This window comes from Chrysochloris asiatica, unplaced genomic scaffold (genome assembly GCF_000296735.1).
Source record: "Chrysochloris asiatica unplaced genomic scaffold, ChrAsi1.0 scaffold00040, whole genome shotgun sequence".
Lineage (NCBI taxonomy): Eukaryota > Metazoa > Chordata > Mammalia > Afrosoricida > Chrysochloridae > Chrysochloris > Chrysochloris asiatica.
In genome coordinates this window covers 20322613-20337487 of record NW_006408558.1, presented here as the reverse complement: position 1 = coordinate 20337487, position 14875 = coordinate 20322613, and the positions used below count along the sequence as shown (strand labels likewise).

General features: G+C 51.0%; 3 protein-coding genes across 3 annotated transcripts; 1 reads left to right on the top strand and 2 right to left on the bottom strand.

Annotated features, from left to right (window-relative positions):
* Window positions 1-650: 650 nt before the first annotated feature.
* Window positions 651-6562, bottom strand: LOC102830189 (sororin-like). The gene is made up of 6 exons (XM_006860950.1): window positions 6517-6562; window positions 6214-6308; window positions 6068-6133; window positions 5951-5986; window positions 885-1316; window positions 651-731 (listed from the first exon to the last, which is right to left on the bottom strand). The coding sequence occupies exons 1-6, from the start codon at window positions 6560-6562 to the stop codon at window positions 651-653; spliced, it is 756 nt and encodes a 251-aa protein (XP_006861012.1).
* Window positions 6563-7263: 701 nt separating this feature from the next.
* On the top strand, window positions 7264-11385 carry ZFPL1 (zinc finger protein-like 1). The gene is made up of 7 exons (XM_006860949.1): window positions 7264-7365; window positions 7895-8006; window positions 9840-10033; window positions 10122-10194; window positions 10269-10415; window positions 10646-10763; window positions 11199-11385. The coding sequence occupies exons 1-7, from the start codon at window positions 7264-7266 to the stop codon at window positions 11383-11385; spliced, it is 933 nt and encodes a 310-aa protein (XP_006861011.1).
* Window positions 11386-11697: 312 nt separating this feature from the next.
* On the bottom strand, window positions 11698-12263 carry TMEM262 (transmembrane protein 262). The gene is made up of 3 exons (XM_006860948.1): window positions 12090-12263; window positions 11889-11988; window positions 11698-11774 (listed from the first exon to the last, which is right to left on the bottom strand). Exons 1-3 carry the CDS (start codon window positions 12261-12263, stop codon window positions 11698-11700), a joined length of 351 nt encoding a protein of 116 aa, XP_006861010.1.
* Window positions 12264-14875: the final 2612 nt, after the last annotated feature.

Genomic DNA, 14875 nt, shown 5'->3' with positions numbered 1-14875 from the left:
GATGAGCCCCAGGCTCCGCGGCCAGCACACCTTGAAATGCATCCTCTCAGCCCGAAGCAGAAAGGAGAAGTACACAGCACGGCTCTAGTCATAAAAACTTATGGCTGGAGACCCAACGCTCCTTCAAAACATACACTTACAGGCCAAGTGTCCAGCTTCTTCCTCATAAACACAAAGCTCTCTTCTGGACCATCTATATCACCGAAGAGGAACCATATGGAAAGACCTAAAGCCTCTATATACAGCTTGGCTTGCAGAAAGCCACGCCCTCACAGAAGGCAATTCCAGAGGCACCTTCAAAAGCTGACCAGGCCCCTCAGTGTGTGTTTCCGCGGGGGCCCCCTCAGAGAAGCCCAATAGAACCCACCAAGAGCAGAGATGTCCTCACCCCACACACAGGTCCATTTCCCCCTCTGGTTGGATCCTCAGAGGTGAAGAGGAGAGCCAGTGGACCACCGACTAGAAACAGGACCCCCACAAATGGCCAGGCCAGATGGGCCCTGTATCCTGAAACAGACAGTTGTAGCTGCCCGAGCTCCCTCAGCGGTGTACACCAAGTGTCTTCTCCAGACTATTCCAGGGGAAGGGGAGGAGGAAACTATGTGCAGGGGAAGAGGGGAGAGTCTAGCCAGGTGTACCCCCGTTTCATCTCATTCAACCAGGAGATCAAACTGTTCAGCTGCTTCAAACTCGGCATTCATGGCCGCGGCCCACTCATCCAGATCCGATTTCTGGGGGGAGATAAACAGGGGTGGGGACTGGGTGAGTTGAGGGGGGAAGTTTATCTGCAGGAGCATCTCTACCCACGCCCTGCCGGTGCCGCCTGTCCCCCAAAAGGCAGAAAGCAATGTGCACAGTGCAAGGCACCCCTGTCCCCGACTCACCAGGATCTCGGGTATTTTCTTCTTCTTTCGTTTCTCTTTCACTGTTGGGGGCGAGATTCCAGGGAGAGTTGTGTCTGGGGCCCAGGGCTTCACAGAAACACCAGTGACCTCAAATGACTTGGAACACAGGACAGGTGAGACTTTGGCCAACTCTTCTTCTGCCAGCAGTCCCTCAAAGCCAAAGCATGAGCGGCGGTCTGGGGTGGAGGTTGAGTTCAGGGTCTCAAGACGGCTGTAGGATCGCCTGACTTTCTTAGACATCTCCAAGTCTCTGGCATCCAGCTCTCCCCTCCTAGGGCTGGACTCAGTGTCCAAGGACAGCAGCACAGGTGTGGTGGTTGGGGTGATGGGGATGCTACATGTCTTGAAGAGGTCCTCCTTAGTAGGTTCCTTGCTGGGAGGGTTGTTCTCCTTCTCTAAGAAAAAAGCAATCTACACCAGGGCAGGAGAGAGAGGGCTCCTTGTTACTCGATTGTGCCACTGCCCTCCAAGGAAGACCACGGAGACTTAATGCAAGGACGCACCCATGGGCAAACTGGCCTAGTAGCAAATCAGACCCTGAGACAAATGTGGGGAAGAAAGAAAAATATTCCTCCCTGCTTCCGCAAAGTCCACTTTCAGGACTCAAGACTTACCACCATCAGCTCTGACTCCAGAATGTGACCGGAACACAGCCACCAGCCTCTGACTGATGTGACCTCCCAGTACTTGTCATCTAGACCAGCTCAACAACTTCCTAGTGGCTCTTCCGCCTCCCCCATTGCCCTTTCAGGTCCACCTGTCACAGCAGACAGGATGATGTCCCTTAGATATCAATCCGGTCAGTAAGTATTTACCCATCACCGGCTACAAGCCAGGCACTGTTCTAGACTCTGGGAGAACAGCCTAGAATATAGCAGTAAAGCCTGTGCTCCCATGGGGCCTCCGTTCTAGTGGGAGGCAATAGATTACAAATAAGGAAAAGCATTCCCAGGCAGAGGGAACAGAAAGTGCAAAGCCCTGAAGGAAGGGTGCAGGCAGGGTCAAAGCGCAACTAGGCGAGACGCACAGAAGATGAGATTCCAAAAGTAATTGCGGAGGGGGCCACAAGTGGTTTGTAGGACCCTGTGAGAGACACGGCGAGTTACAGCAACGCTGAGAACAAGAATGCACTAAACTGCTGTGCATACTGAGATTCACCTGTGACTCCCATGATTCCACTTCTCAGCTCAATGTCATTTCTTCAGGGAGGCCTTCCCCACCACTGACCCACAGTCAGTCCCTCCTTGCCTCTGCCACAGGGACCACCTTTACTTCCTGTACAGCAACTACCGCTATTCGGTAACTCCATCACCCAACTATGTGAACTGTCAGAGTGGGCTTTCATGTGACTGGCTGACCTTGCATAGCAGGTGCTCAGTCAGCTAATTATCCACAAATTACCAAGGCACACAGACCAGATCTTGGTGCGGCCAGTGTGTGGGGTGGGACAGGACAAATCCCATGATGCTAGTAGGAATATACTGGTTATCATGAGAGAAATTCCTGATTACAAGCCTTGCGGGGAATCATACCTAATAACTACTTCCCCCAGAGAGTCAAGCCATCCTGCAAGTCTTGCAGCTGTATCTGCTCAGCGTCTTAAGACTGTCAGCCCACCAAGGAGAGTGAGCCACTTCCATGGGACATGAAGCTGTCCCAGCATTCGAACTTGTTCTTAGAGAGGAAGCCAATCAACATGTGACAAACCCGCAACCAACACACACAGTCAGATAGTGACAAGGCGTAAGGAGAATTCCAGAGAGAAATGCGACAGGGCTAGAGTAGAGGCTCCCTTGAGTCAAGTTCTATGAGAGTGTGTGTTTTGGGAGGAGAGCAGGGTGGCTATGAGACAAAGATACAAAGTCTCTACTCAGGATTTTTTCTTCTTTAAAAAATAACTCATGGGATTTGCTAGCAACCAAGGTGCATTTTGTTTTCTAAAACAGCCAGGCAACACTTAAACTAGTGCAAATGTCTTGGGGGCCCCAAAGACCACACTTCGCATCTAACTTCAGGGAGCGAACATGATGCTATCAGTTATGCATATTCAGCGATCCAGCCAAACTTTGATTAAGGATTGGTAAGAACATGCATGCATGAGAGGGTGGCCAGTCCCTAAGGACAGCAGAAATTTGCCACCAGAATCTCTCCCAGACCAAGACTGATGCTTCTCTTAGCTCGTATCTTTTCTGGTGAGAAGAAATGGGTACTGATAAGGATACGTAATAATACACTACCGTCCAGTTGATCCTGGCTCATAAGACACGCTACCTAAGGGTTCCAAGGCTGTGAATCTTCTTTCTCCTTCAGAGCGACTGGTGAACTGAAACTGCGGAACCGCGGTAGGCAGCCCAAAACACAAGCCACTAAGCCACCAAGGCCCTAAGCACAGATCACTGTTGTTGCTATGTGCCATCAAATGGGTTCCAAATCACCGCAATCCTGTTTAGGGTTTCTGAGGAGCAGCTGGTGGGCTTGAACCGCTGACCTTGCAGTTAGCAGTCCAGTGCTTATACACCAGGTCTCTTGTACAGACCATGGTCTCCCTGAATTTTGTGAACCGTTCTAGAGAATTAATAAACGCACGGGAACAATGAGACTCTGACTTAGCTCAAACTACTGCCGTGGAGTCGATCCTGACTCCTAGCGAGCCGACGGGACAGAGGAGAACTGGCCCTAGGGTTTCTGAGTCTGTCAGTCTGTCAGTCTGCACAGGAGCAAAAAAATCTCATTCTTAAAGCAGCTGGTGGGTTTGAATTGGCAGTCTTGCCATTAGCAGAATGCTGCCTTAACCACGCTCCCGAACTTAGCTTCAGGGGGCTAATCCAGAGACAGGATTATGGATATTGTTGTTAGCTGTCATCAAGTCAGTACCGACTCACAGCAAAATGAAACACTGCCCGATCCTGGGACAACCTCACAATTGTTGCCACGCTTGAGGTCATTGATGCTGCCACTTTGCCAATCCATCTTGCTAGGGGTCTTCCTCTTTTTCTCTGACTCTCCACCCAACCAAACACGACATCCTTCTCCAGCGACTGGTCCCTCCTGACAATATGTCCAAAGTTTGAGAGACAAAGTTTGGCCATCCTGTCCTCCAAGGAGCACTCTGGCTGCACTTCTTCCAACACAGATCTGTTGGTTCTTTTGGCAGCCCGTGGCACTTTCAATATTCTCCTCCAACACCATAACTCAAAAGCATCAATTCTTCTACGGTCTTCCTAATTCACTGTCCAGCTTTTGCATCCATATGAGGTTATTGAAAATACCATGGCTTGGGTCAGGCGCACCTTAGTCTTCAAGCTGATATCTTTGCTCTTCAACACTTTCAAAAGGTCTGGGACTGTAAAGCCTGGAGCCATTTCCAGGTGGGAACTGGATTCATGCCACTGCTCTAGTGCAGACACACACCACCTCCCTTCAGAATTCCTGGCCAGCCCTCTACCTGGTCTCAGGGGCCCCAGTGCTATCTTTCTCCAACCCATTTTCTTCATGGCCCCCTGAGGTTTTCTAAAATACCCAGGCTTAGCTCCGTTACCACCTGTCTTGTTGTTGTGTGCTGTGGAGTAGGTTCCAGCTCAAAGTGACCCTGTACCGGGTTTCCGAGGCTGTAAATCTTTACAGGAGCAGAAAGCCTCATAATTCTCCTGCAGAACAGCTGGTAGTTTCAAACTGCTGACCTTAAGGTTCGCAGCCCAATTTGTAATCACTATGCTACCACAGCTCCTTTCACTTGACTTAAGACCTTCCAAAAAGCTGACTGCAGGTTCAAGGATGAAGTGCAAGGTCATCAAAACAAACTGTTTTCCCACATACCTAATGATTTTCTTTGGCCTGGATCTCCCTGCTTGTCTTGAAAGACTCAGTTTAGATGTTTCTTCTGAAAAATATTCCCTGCATGACTTGGTCTGGATTAGGTAAACTCTCAAAATCTTGTTAAACACCAATGAGTCAATTCCGACTCATAGAGACCCTGTATAGGGTTTCTGAGGAGCGACTGGTGAGTTAGAACTGCCGACCTTATGATTCAAACGTACCTTGTGGTCTAATGCTTATCCTACAGCACCACTCCAGGATTCCTAGTACTTTGTTAATCCCTCTGGCACGCTGTTGTAATCATGTGTTTATTTATCTTTCTCCCCTATTAGACCATATGGTAGCATAGCAGTTATGAGTCGAGCTGCAAACCCCAAAGTTAGAGTTCAAAATGACCATCTGTTCCGCAGGAGAAAGCTGAGGCTTTCTGCTCCGGCAAAGACTTACAGCCTGGGAAACCCCATGCAGGGTCACTATGAGTCAGAATCAACTCCATGGCACACCACCACCACCACCACCACTATACTGTAAATACCAGGAACTCAAAGGCACTTAGCATATTTTCAGACATGAATTTTCTATGAACAGAACATTGGGGTGTACGATGGCTCTGTAAGGTGAATATTGGGCCATGAACCACATGAGTCCACCAGCCACTCTGGGGGAGAAAAATTTTTCTTTCTACTCCTGCAAAAATTTACAGTCTCATAATATAGTAGTTACGAGTCAGGCTGACAACCTCAAGGTCAGCAGTTCCAAACTACCAGCTGTTCCGCAGGAGAAAGATGAGGCTTTCTGCTCCCATAAAGATGTACAGCCTTGGAAACCCTGTGCAGGGTCACTATGAGTCGGAACCGACTCCACGGTACTTAACAACAACAAACCTTGGAACCGACTCAAAAAGGCCCTCAACAAACAAACAATAGAATAACTTTGGTAATAACTTCTGAATAACGTAGCACAAATATAAAGAAAGAAACAAGTCGACCTGGAAAGAATAGTTAAGACACAGCTTAGATTTTGAAGGAAATTCTAAAACGAAAAAGAAGATGCTAATGTCTGAGGTCTGCAAGGAGTAATTAAGATTGGCAATGCACCTATTCAAACCCAACGGTTTCAAAATACTGCAAAACAGCTCCCTGCGCAGCTGTAAGGAGCCAGTTTGCCCCACCCCCCAGCCCTAGAGTGTCCTGCATTTCAATCCATGAAGCCGCTGAAAGTGAACTTACCCTAGGGCTCCTGCGAGGCGAGTGAACAGCTGGGATCTGCGGAGACAACACTAATTGATCACCTCCCTGGCCCACAGTTTGGGATCCCCATCCCACAAGCCCCCTGCTAGGCCTCACCTCTACCGCATGAGCCACAATCTTCTTCAAGACGATGGGCTTTCTGACTGGGGCCTCATGGGGTGTCTGGAGAGAAAGAAAGGTGAGTATGGGTTTCACATTCGTCCAGGAGCCTCGGGACAAGAACTGAGAAAGCCGTGGCTCACCTTCGGCCGGATTTCGGGGAGGGTGTTGGGGAGATCCGAGCCTGATTTCCGCTGGGATCTCCGCAGAGACCTGGAAGGAGATGGAGACTGGGGCCCTGGAAAGAGACAAAAGGAAAGCGGTAGGGGAAGAGTCTAGACTACAGAGTCTAAGGAACAGGTTCCCAAACAGGCCCTTTAGGGCGCCTTCCCAAGGCCAAGGAGCCTGCTTCCCCCGCGGGGTTTCTGGGACGGAAGGGCCCTTCTTGCCCGAGACTGAGCCACCCAACGGCCCAGCCTCACTGCTCCCGCGCGCCTTCCGCTCACCAGAACTCCGGGCGGCCCCTCTGGACCGCGTCCGCCGTTCGGACATAGTTAGTTTGGAGCTCGATCTCCTCTGCCACCGCCGCCCCCGTCTCGCGCCAACCCGGAGGACCGCCTGCTACAGAAAACTTTCAAATTACCCGCCCTACCAGGAGGAAGCGGAAGTGACGTCAAGCGAGGGCCTATACCCGCACTGCTTCATCCGCTTCCACGTCTAACGTAAGCCGAGGCGTGGCGCGAGGGGCTGCTGTGGCGTCATCAGCGCGCGCCGCACCCGGAAGAGACGTGGCAGCGGAGGGGTAATCCGAGCGGCCGGAGCTAAAGGGGACGGAGCAAGAGCTGTGGTGAGCATAGTTTCTGCCCTTCCGCACCTCGAACCATAGTCGGAACCAGTACCGCTGCCGACCAGAAACACGGTCGGGAGAGGGGACGGTCCAGACTGTAGGGGCGGGGCTTAGAGGGGGTGGGGCTCGGGAGGGGTTCCTGGGGGCGGAACCGGTGGTGTTGTGGGAGAGACTCTGTTGTAAGGGGTCCTGGTAGGAGATGGGGTGGGAAACGGGTTGGGATCTTGGAGTATTGAGGAGTTTGTGTAAGGGGCGTGACCTGGCTTAGTTTGGTTGGTGGGCAGGAACTTGGCCTGGGGTGAATTGAGGGGTGTTAGGAGTGAAAAGGAACAGATTTGGTGAGAGCACAGTGGCAGCCCGCAGAACCTGGCCCCTACCAACCCAAGCCTCTTCCCCAGGGTCAACCATGGGACTTTGCAAGTGTCCCAAGAGAAAGGTGACCAACTTGTTCTGCTTCGAACACCGTGTCAATGTCTGCGAGCACTGTATGGTAGCCAATCACTCCAAGGTGGGGCCTTCAGGGAAATGACTAAATAAAACATGGGTGGGGATGGGGAGGACAGGCAGTATGGGTTTCTTCCCAATCAGTGTCCATGGGGCCTCACATTAGATTGCAAGTTCCATGAGGGCAAGGACTTGGTTTCATTTGTTTACATGGAGTCCTGGTGTGGCACTGTGGGTTAATGCGCCAGACTATAAAGCCGTTTGAACTGCAAGGTCAGTGGTTCAAGCTCACCAGCTGCTCCTCAGAAACCCTATACGGGGTCTCTATGGGTCAGAATCGACTCGACAGCACTTCACAACAGCAACAGCAGTACCCTATGCAGGGTCACTATGGGTGGGACTGACTCAAAGGCACTTAACAACAACAATATATCCTTAGCACCTAGAACATAATCTGGCACATACAGGGTGCTCAATAAATGTTTGTTGACTAAACAAATGATGCGTCTCCTCTGTAATGAGAAGAGCAGTTGGGCCTCCTCAGGGTGCTGGGCTGTGGAGTCTGTTCCACTGTGGTATCTCTCCCACTCCAGTGCATCATCCAGTCCTACCTGCAGTGGCTCCAAGACAGCGACTACAACCCCAATTGCGGCCTGTGTGACTTGCCCCTGACCACCCGGGAGACCATCCGTCTCATTTGCTTTGGTGAGGTCTGGGCACCTTCGGGGTTGGGGGTACCAGAGTGGCTTCAGGGCCCAACTAGGTGACTGGCTTTCTGATCCTCCCAGATTAGCAGGACGACAAGACTCTTCAATCTAAGAGGCCAGAACCCCAGAGTCTAGTTCTATTGGGAGCTCAGGCATGTCCTTTGCCCTTCCTAGACCCCAGTGTCTTTCTCTAAAAATGAAAGCTTCTGATTCCCACCCTGCCAACCACAGAAGCCTGAGGGAGAGCCAGCCAGTCAAGCTCACAGGTGTGACTGCGAGCAGTAGGCTGACCCTAGGAGTTTCAGATATTCAGGATCCATTACTGATTTCAGGACTAAAGAGGAAGAAAGTGAGTTTCCCATGTCCGAATTTGATCCTAAAAAAAGTCACCAGACACTTGGGTGATTCTAGCATAGCAGCTCTCCCTGCAATTTTTGAAGGAGCTGGCACCATAGGATAAGCACTCAACCTCAAGGCCGGTTTGATCCAGAAGGCCAGTGGTTCAAACTCACCAGCCACTCCTCAGAAACCCCATATAGGGCTGCTATGAGTTGGAATCCACTTGATGACACTTAACAACGACAACTCCAGAGTCTTGGTGTGGCACTGTAGATAAGCACTGGACTGCTCACTGCAAAGTCAGCAATTCAAACCCACTGAAGCTTATCCAAGAGCGGTATGAGTCAGAACCGACTGAACGACACTTAACAATAGTATAAAAGGGTGGTTCTCTGTGGTGGGTTTCTGAGCCATGTGGATATGCAGGAACGTGGTACATTTTGCGTCTTTACGTAAGCATTAGCGAGCAGTTGTGTGTGATAAATGGGTACGTGAATCTGAGCACAGGTACGTTCTGGGGGTGCAGGAAACTGTGTAGGTGGACAAGCTGAGTGGTGCCAGCCACGAGAAAATACGTTGCTGCTTCTTGCTGTTGAATCTGTTTCTACTCATAGTGACTTTGAATACACTTTCCACAGTTGTACATCTTTATGGGGATTCAGTCCACTGCAGAAAGGCTGGTGGATTCAAACTGCTGACCTTGCGGTTAGCAGCATAGCACATAACCCACTACACTACCAAGGCTCTTTGAGTTTATGCTTTGTTAAGTGCTGTCGAGTCGGTTCTGACTCATAGCGACCCTGTATAATGTTGCCGAGGCTCAGAGTAAATGCTTAAGTTAGTTGTTACGTGTCGTTGAGTTGGTTCTGACTCATAGTGACCCTGTATGGGGTTTCTGAGGAGCAGCTGGTAGGTTTGAACCACCAACCTTGCGGTTAGCAGTCCAGTGCTCCTATAGTGCCACACCAGGACAACTGAGTTACATGCTAGGGCGCTTCAAAAAAGTTTGTGGAAAAACTCCATCTTTTACTTGTTTTTCCTCGAACTTTTTGAAGCTCTCTCACTGATATGTGTGAGGGTAAAAGTACTTTTAAACACACAAATAAAAAGTGCTACAGGGAATGGCACCTGTATGTCCACAGTGTGCACAGTGTGTGTGCCTGTGTGTATGTGTAGGAGCCTTTCTGGAAACTGTACTTAATTGGCAGTTAGCCCAAAAACAATGAGCACAGACCCAGAAAGGACTCTCTAAAAGACTAGCTGGCAGCTTCTCCACCCTCTGGGGAGCTTGACTGCATCTGCCTTGGCTTAGTCAGATGCTAGCAGCCAAGAAAGACAGAGTCTTAGGGAACGCTGGTGACATGAAGCTGGAATGAGGCTGGGAAGGAGGAGCGTGGGGCATCCGTGTGTACTGGTGCTCCTTCAGTGGGCTGTGGGGCCGGCACTCTGTTTGCTCCTTCATACTCCTCCTCTCCTCTTCATGGGCCCTAAGATCTCTTCCACTGGGCCTGCCTCAATGAGCGTGCCTCCCAGCTACCCCGAAACACAGCACCTGCCGGCTACCAGTGCCCCAGCTGCAGTGGCCCCATCTTTCCCCCATCCAATCTGGCTGGCCCCGTGGTCTCCGCACTGAGAGAGAAGCTGGCTACAGTCAACTGGGCACGAGCAGGACTGGGCCTTCCGCTGGTGAGAGTGCCTCTGTCTGACTGTCCCTCTGTCCTGAGCCCCACCTTGGACATCCCTGGGCAGGCTGGTGACAGGTTCATTCCTCCAGATCGATGAGGTGGTGAACCCAGAACCCGAGTCCCCCAACACTTCCGACTTCTCTGACTGGTCCAGCTTCAATGGTGAGTGCTGACCTCCGCATGCTGTTGGGGCCCTTGTTTCTGTGCTCTGCTGACAGCTCCCTTCTTGCCCCTAGCCAGCGGCATCCCTGGACAAGAGGAGACAGCCAGTGTCTCTGCTGCCACAGCCTTCTACAGCCAGGCCCCCCAGCCCCCAGCCTCCCCAGGCCGGCCAGAGCAGCACACGGTGATCCACATGGGCGGCCCTGAGCCCTTGACCCACGGTGAGCTGGGAGAACAGGAAGGGAGGATGTTGGCTGGTGTGTGTGGAGGCAGCTCAGGGATCTAGAACTCTTCCCAGAGGGATCCTTCCCACTTGTGCCCCAACATGACCTCCCCTCAATTCCTGGGTACTCTATCTAGCTGAGAAGGGCAAAGATCTCCAGCCACCTTCTCCCCTCCTCTGGGACCAGTGTCCCCTACTGATGCTGGTGGCTCCACCCTACAGCTTCAGCCCCAAGGAAGGTGTACGACACAAGGGAAGATGAAAAGGCACCAGGCTTCCAGGGGGACTGTGACGAGGACAAGTACCGCCGTCGGCCTGCCCTGGGCTGGCTGGCCCAGCTACTCAGGTACATTGGGTCAGGGTGGGATGATTTCATGCCAGGGGGGCTTGTTCTGGGTGATACCCACATCTGGTACTGGGGGCGCTACAGAACCCTGACTTGGTGGCTGGAGTCACGGGTCAGATCCTCTCTGGGCCTGTTTTTCGTGCCTCACCTACTACATCTGAGGCTTTCCTTTGGGCCTTCTGAGCTCCTGCCTACTTTTGAGGTATTTCTAGGTACATGGCCCAGTGGGGTTTACGTGGCAGTCAGGTGCCTCACCTGGGTTGCACCTCACACTAACCCGCAGAGTGGGCAGGTGCAAACAGGATCATGCTCTTGGCGTAAGTGAGGAAACTGAGGCTCAGGGCTGGAAGATGAGGGTTGTAATCAGGGCTTTTCTCCAGACCATGGGACCACCTGGGACAGGGAGCCTGACTGGACTTCTCCCCAACCCCCCAGGAGCCGGGCCGGGCCTCGTAAGCGGCCTCTGACCCTGCTGCAACGGGCAGGGCTGCTCTTACTGCTGGGGCTGCTGGGCTTCCTGGCCCTCTTGGCTCTCATGTCCCGCCTGGGCCGGGCTGCGGCTGACAGCGACCCCAACCTGGACCCACTCCTGAATCCTCACATCCGTGTGGGGCCCTCCTGAACACTCTCCTGTGGATGGGCCAGCCTAGGACCTGGGGACCAGAGGCAGGGAAGCCTGGGGCCCTTCTTCCCACCCCTCTCCCTCAAGCCTGAGACACTAAGCCCAGGCCCCAAGGCAAGTCCACAGAGTGGCTGCAGGTGGGACCTGGAGTCCCCAGAGCCCAAGCACTTGTCCTGACTTGCGTCCCCTGGGCCTCCAGCCTCCCATCCCACCTACGAAGAAGCTGACAGGTGGAAATAAACAACAGACTTTATTGAAACACCCGAGCCGCCTTTTCCTTCCCTCTTCCCAGCCCACCCCTGGTCCCAGGCCTTAGTGGTACTCCTTCCGATACTGGATGGCCAGAAAGTCCAGGGACAGGCGGATGAAGAACATGATCCCATTTAGCACTAGACGGAGAAGAGACTGCTGTTAGCCTGACACCCTGCCCTTCCTCCTCAACACCTCTCAGGCTTTGAGAGCCCCTCCTGCCCCTTAGCAAAATGCTCCCACCCCCAACTCACTCAGGATGATCAGAGCAAAGCAGCGAAGGTATTTGTCACCTGTCAACTCAGCTTGGAGTGAGCCCACGGCAGCCCAGCAGATGCTGATCACATGGGAGAACTATAGGCCCATACAATGGGAGAGTGGTCTCTGACACAACAGTGGGGTTGCCATCAGCCCCTGGAAGCTCCCCAAGCCAGCCCTTGAGCCCCTGACCTTACTGTCAGGACGATCGTATAGTTGAAGCTCATGCGGTCGTAGTGGTAGGTGATGTAGAAGTTGTTCAGGTCGCTGGCGAAGACGCCTAGGTGTATGAAGAAGATCATCAGTGCCGCCACGGTGAGCACCAGGCCTTGTGGGAAGAAGAGCACGGCCAGGCGGTCCCGCCACCGCATTCTATTGGGTGCAGGAAAGCCTGAGTTACCTCCTATTCTAGAGAGGACAGTCAGGAATCCTAGCCGGGTTCTAGAACCAGGAGGACTTGGAAGGGGTCAGGAATCCAGAATGCAGTCTGGGTCAGGATCAGTGGGGGCTCATCCCTTGGTGAAAGGACAGCACCCTTGGGCTTGGTGCTCTCCAGTGTGTCTCCTGAATCCATCCACAGTCCCACAGGTAGGTGGGCATGTTCTGCAGAGGAAGAAGGGTGGCTCAGAACAGTTGAAGTGTGGACCTGGGAGCAGTCTCAGGATCTCACTGGGAACCAGGTATACAGCAGCAGGGCACTCCCAGGTATACTGAGGCCATGGGCTGAATCCGGAGTTCCAAGTAGTTGCTCCAACCCCTGATGAGGAGTACCTGAGAAGGAACAGTAGAGTGGCCATGAGCGTGAAGTCTCAGTAACTTCGCCAGGCTCTCCCAGATGGGGCTCAGGGAGCAACTGGCTCTCTTTCATCCTCTCCCAGATGATCCTTGAGGACTCCAAGCTGACCCATGCTCTCCTTTTTGCTACCGCCATCCTCCCAGCAGCTCGGGGGTTGCTGGGGCTGGTGGTAGCATAGTCTCATTGTGAACGTGACTGAGGCACAGAGGGACTCTTCCTCGTGCCTTCCTAGCCAGTGAGTGATGGACTAAGGACTGAAACATCTGATTCGACCTGAGGCTCATGCATGGGCAATGGGAGAGGAAAGTCCCCTATCCATTTAAGAGGTGAAAACGCAACAAAATAAGCTGACAAAAATAGACTGAAATAGATAGTAGGATATTTGAGTATTATAAGCTCCTAGGAACTGAAGTAGAAGGCAGGAGAAAAGGAACTTTAATGCAGGACCCAGACACCCAATTATCTCTTGCCTGTTAGCCTACCCTGAAAACTGCTTCCTAGGTCAGGCTAGTCCTGGAAGTCCTGTCTTCGAGAAGCTGGGCTAAGGGTCCTGCACCCATCATTTGAGCTAGCTGTCCAGTGAGTGTTATGAATCACGACTGTCCCTCAGATTCCCAGCCTTAGTGCATTAAAGGGGTGATGCCCAACGGAATACTATGCAGCGCTGAAGACAAATCTGTGAAACCCCTTATTTATAAACGTGGATGAACCTGGAGGACATTTACACTGAGTGAAACTAGTTAGTCACAAAAGGACAAACACTGTATGAGAGGAGCACTGTGGTAAAAGTTAAGGAAAGGTTTTCTTGCTGAAAGAACAAGACTCTGTGTTGGTTCCCAGGGCTGGGAGGGAAGGGACAATTAATTATTCATGGGCTAGAGGATAGACACATAAGTTGGGTGATGGAGTAGGCAGTAGACACCAAGAGAGAGGTTGGCAGAGGAAAGAAGGTAGTGGAAGACACAGGGAGGAGTGCATGAATGAAAGTGAAGAGAGGTAAATACTGTTAACTAATGGCACCTGGAGGGAATTGCGATCGTTGTAATGACTCAGATTGTATGATTTGTTAAATATGGGTCTGATGAGCTGTAAATCTCCACTCAATTGACAATAAAAAGTTGTGTGTGTTTTTTTTTTTTTAAAAAAAGAGGCGATTTCCTCAATGCCCAACCTTGGTCCCATTGCTGAAAGTTGTTTTCACTTGTCTGTGCCAAAAAAAGTTGGAAGACAGCTACCTGACCAACCAACTGGAAGAGACCCATTCCACTCCAAAGATGAGCCAGCAGTATGCAGGAATAAATTATCAAACAATATCAATCCCACATACAAGTAAACTTTTGCTGGAGATACTTAAAAAAAATGGTTGCAGCAGTCAGTACATTGATAGGAAACTGCCAGAAATTCAAGCTGGATTTAGAGGATGTGGAATGAGGGAGATCATTGCTGATGTCGGATGGATCCTGATAGAAAACAGTATCAGAAAGATGTTTACTTGTATAGACTGTGTAAAGGCATCTGGCGGTGTGCATTCTAACAAACTATGAATAACGGTAGGAGGAATTGGAATTCCAGAACACTTAGTTGTGTTCATAAGGAATCTGTCCACAGACCAAGAGGCAGCAGTTTGAACAGAACAAGGGAATATTCAATGATTTAATGTCAGTAAAGGTGTGTCAGGGTTGTATCTTTTCACCATACTTGTTCAATCAGTATGCTGAGCAAGTAATCTGAAGAAGCTGGACTATATGAAAAAGAACAGGCCATCTGGATTGGAGGAAGACTCGTGTATAACTTGTGATTTGCACTTGACTCAATTTTGCTGAAAGCGAAGAAGACTTGAAGCACTTACTAATGAAGATCAAATCCCTCAGTATGGATTACATCTCAGCTTAAAGAAAACAATAGTGGTCACAAGCAGACCAGTGAGCAATCTCATGATACACTGAAATACTGTAGATGTCAAAGATTTCATTTTATTTGGACCCACAATCACTGTTTAATGCAGCAGCAATCAAATCTCATTGCACGAGGAAATTTTGCTGCAAGACTTCCTCAAAATGTTAAAAAGCAAAGACGTCACTTTGAGGACTAATGTGTGCCTGATTTAAGTCATTTTCAGTCTCATATCCATGCCAGAGCTGGACAATGAATAAGGAATACCATAGAAGAATTGATGCCTGTTGAATT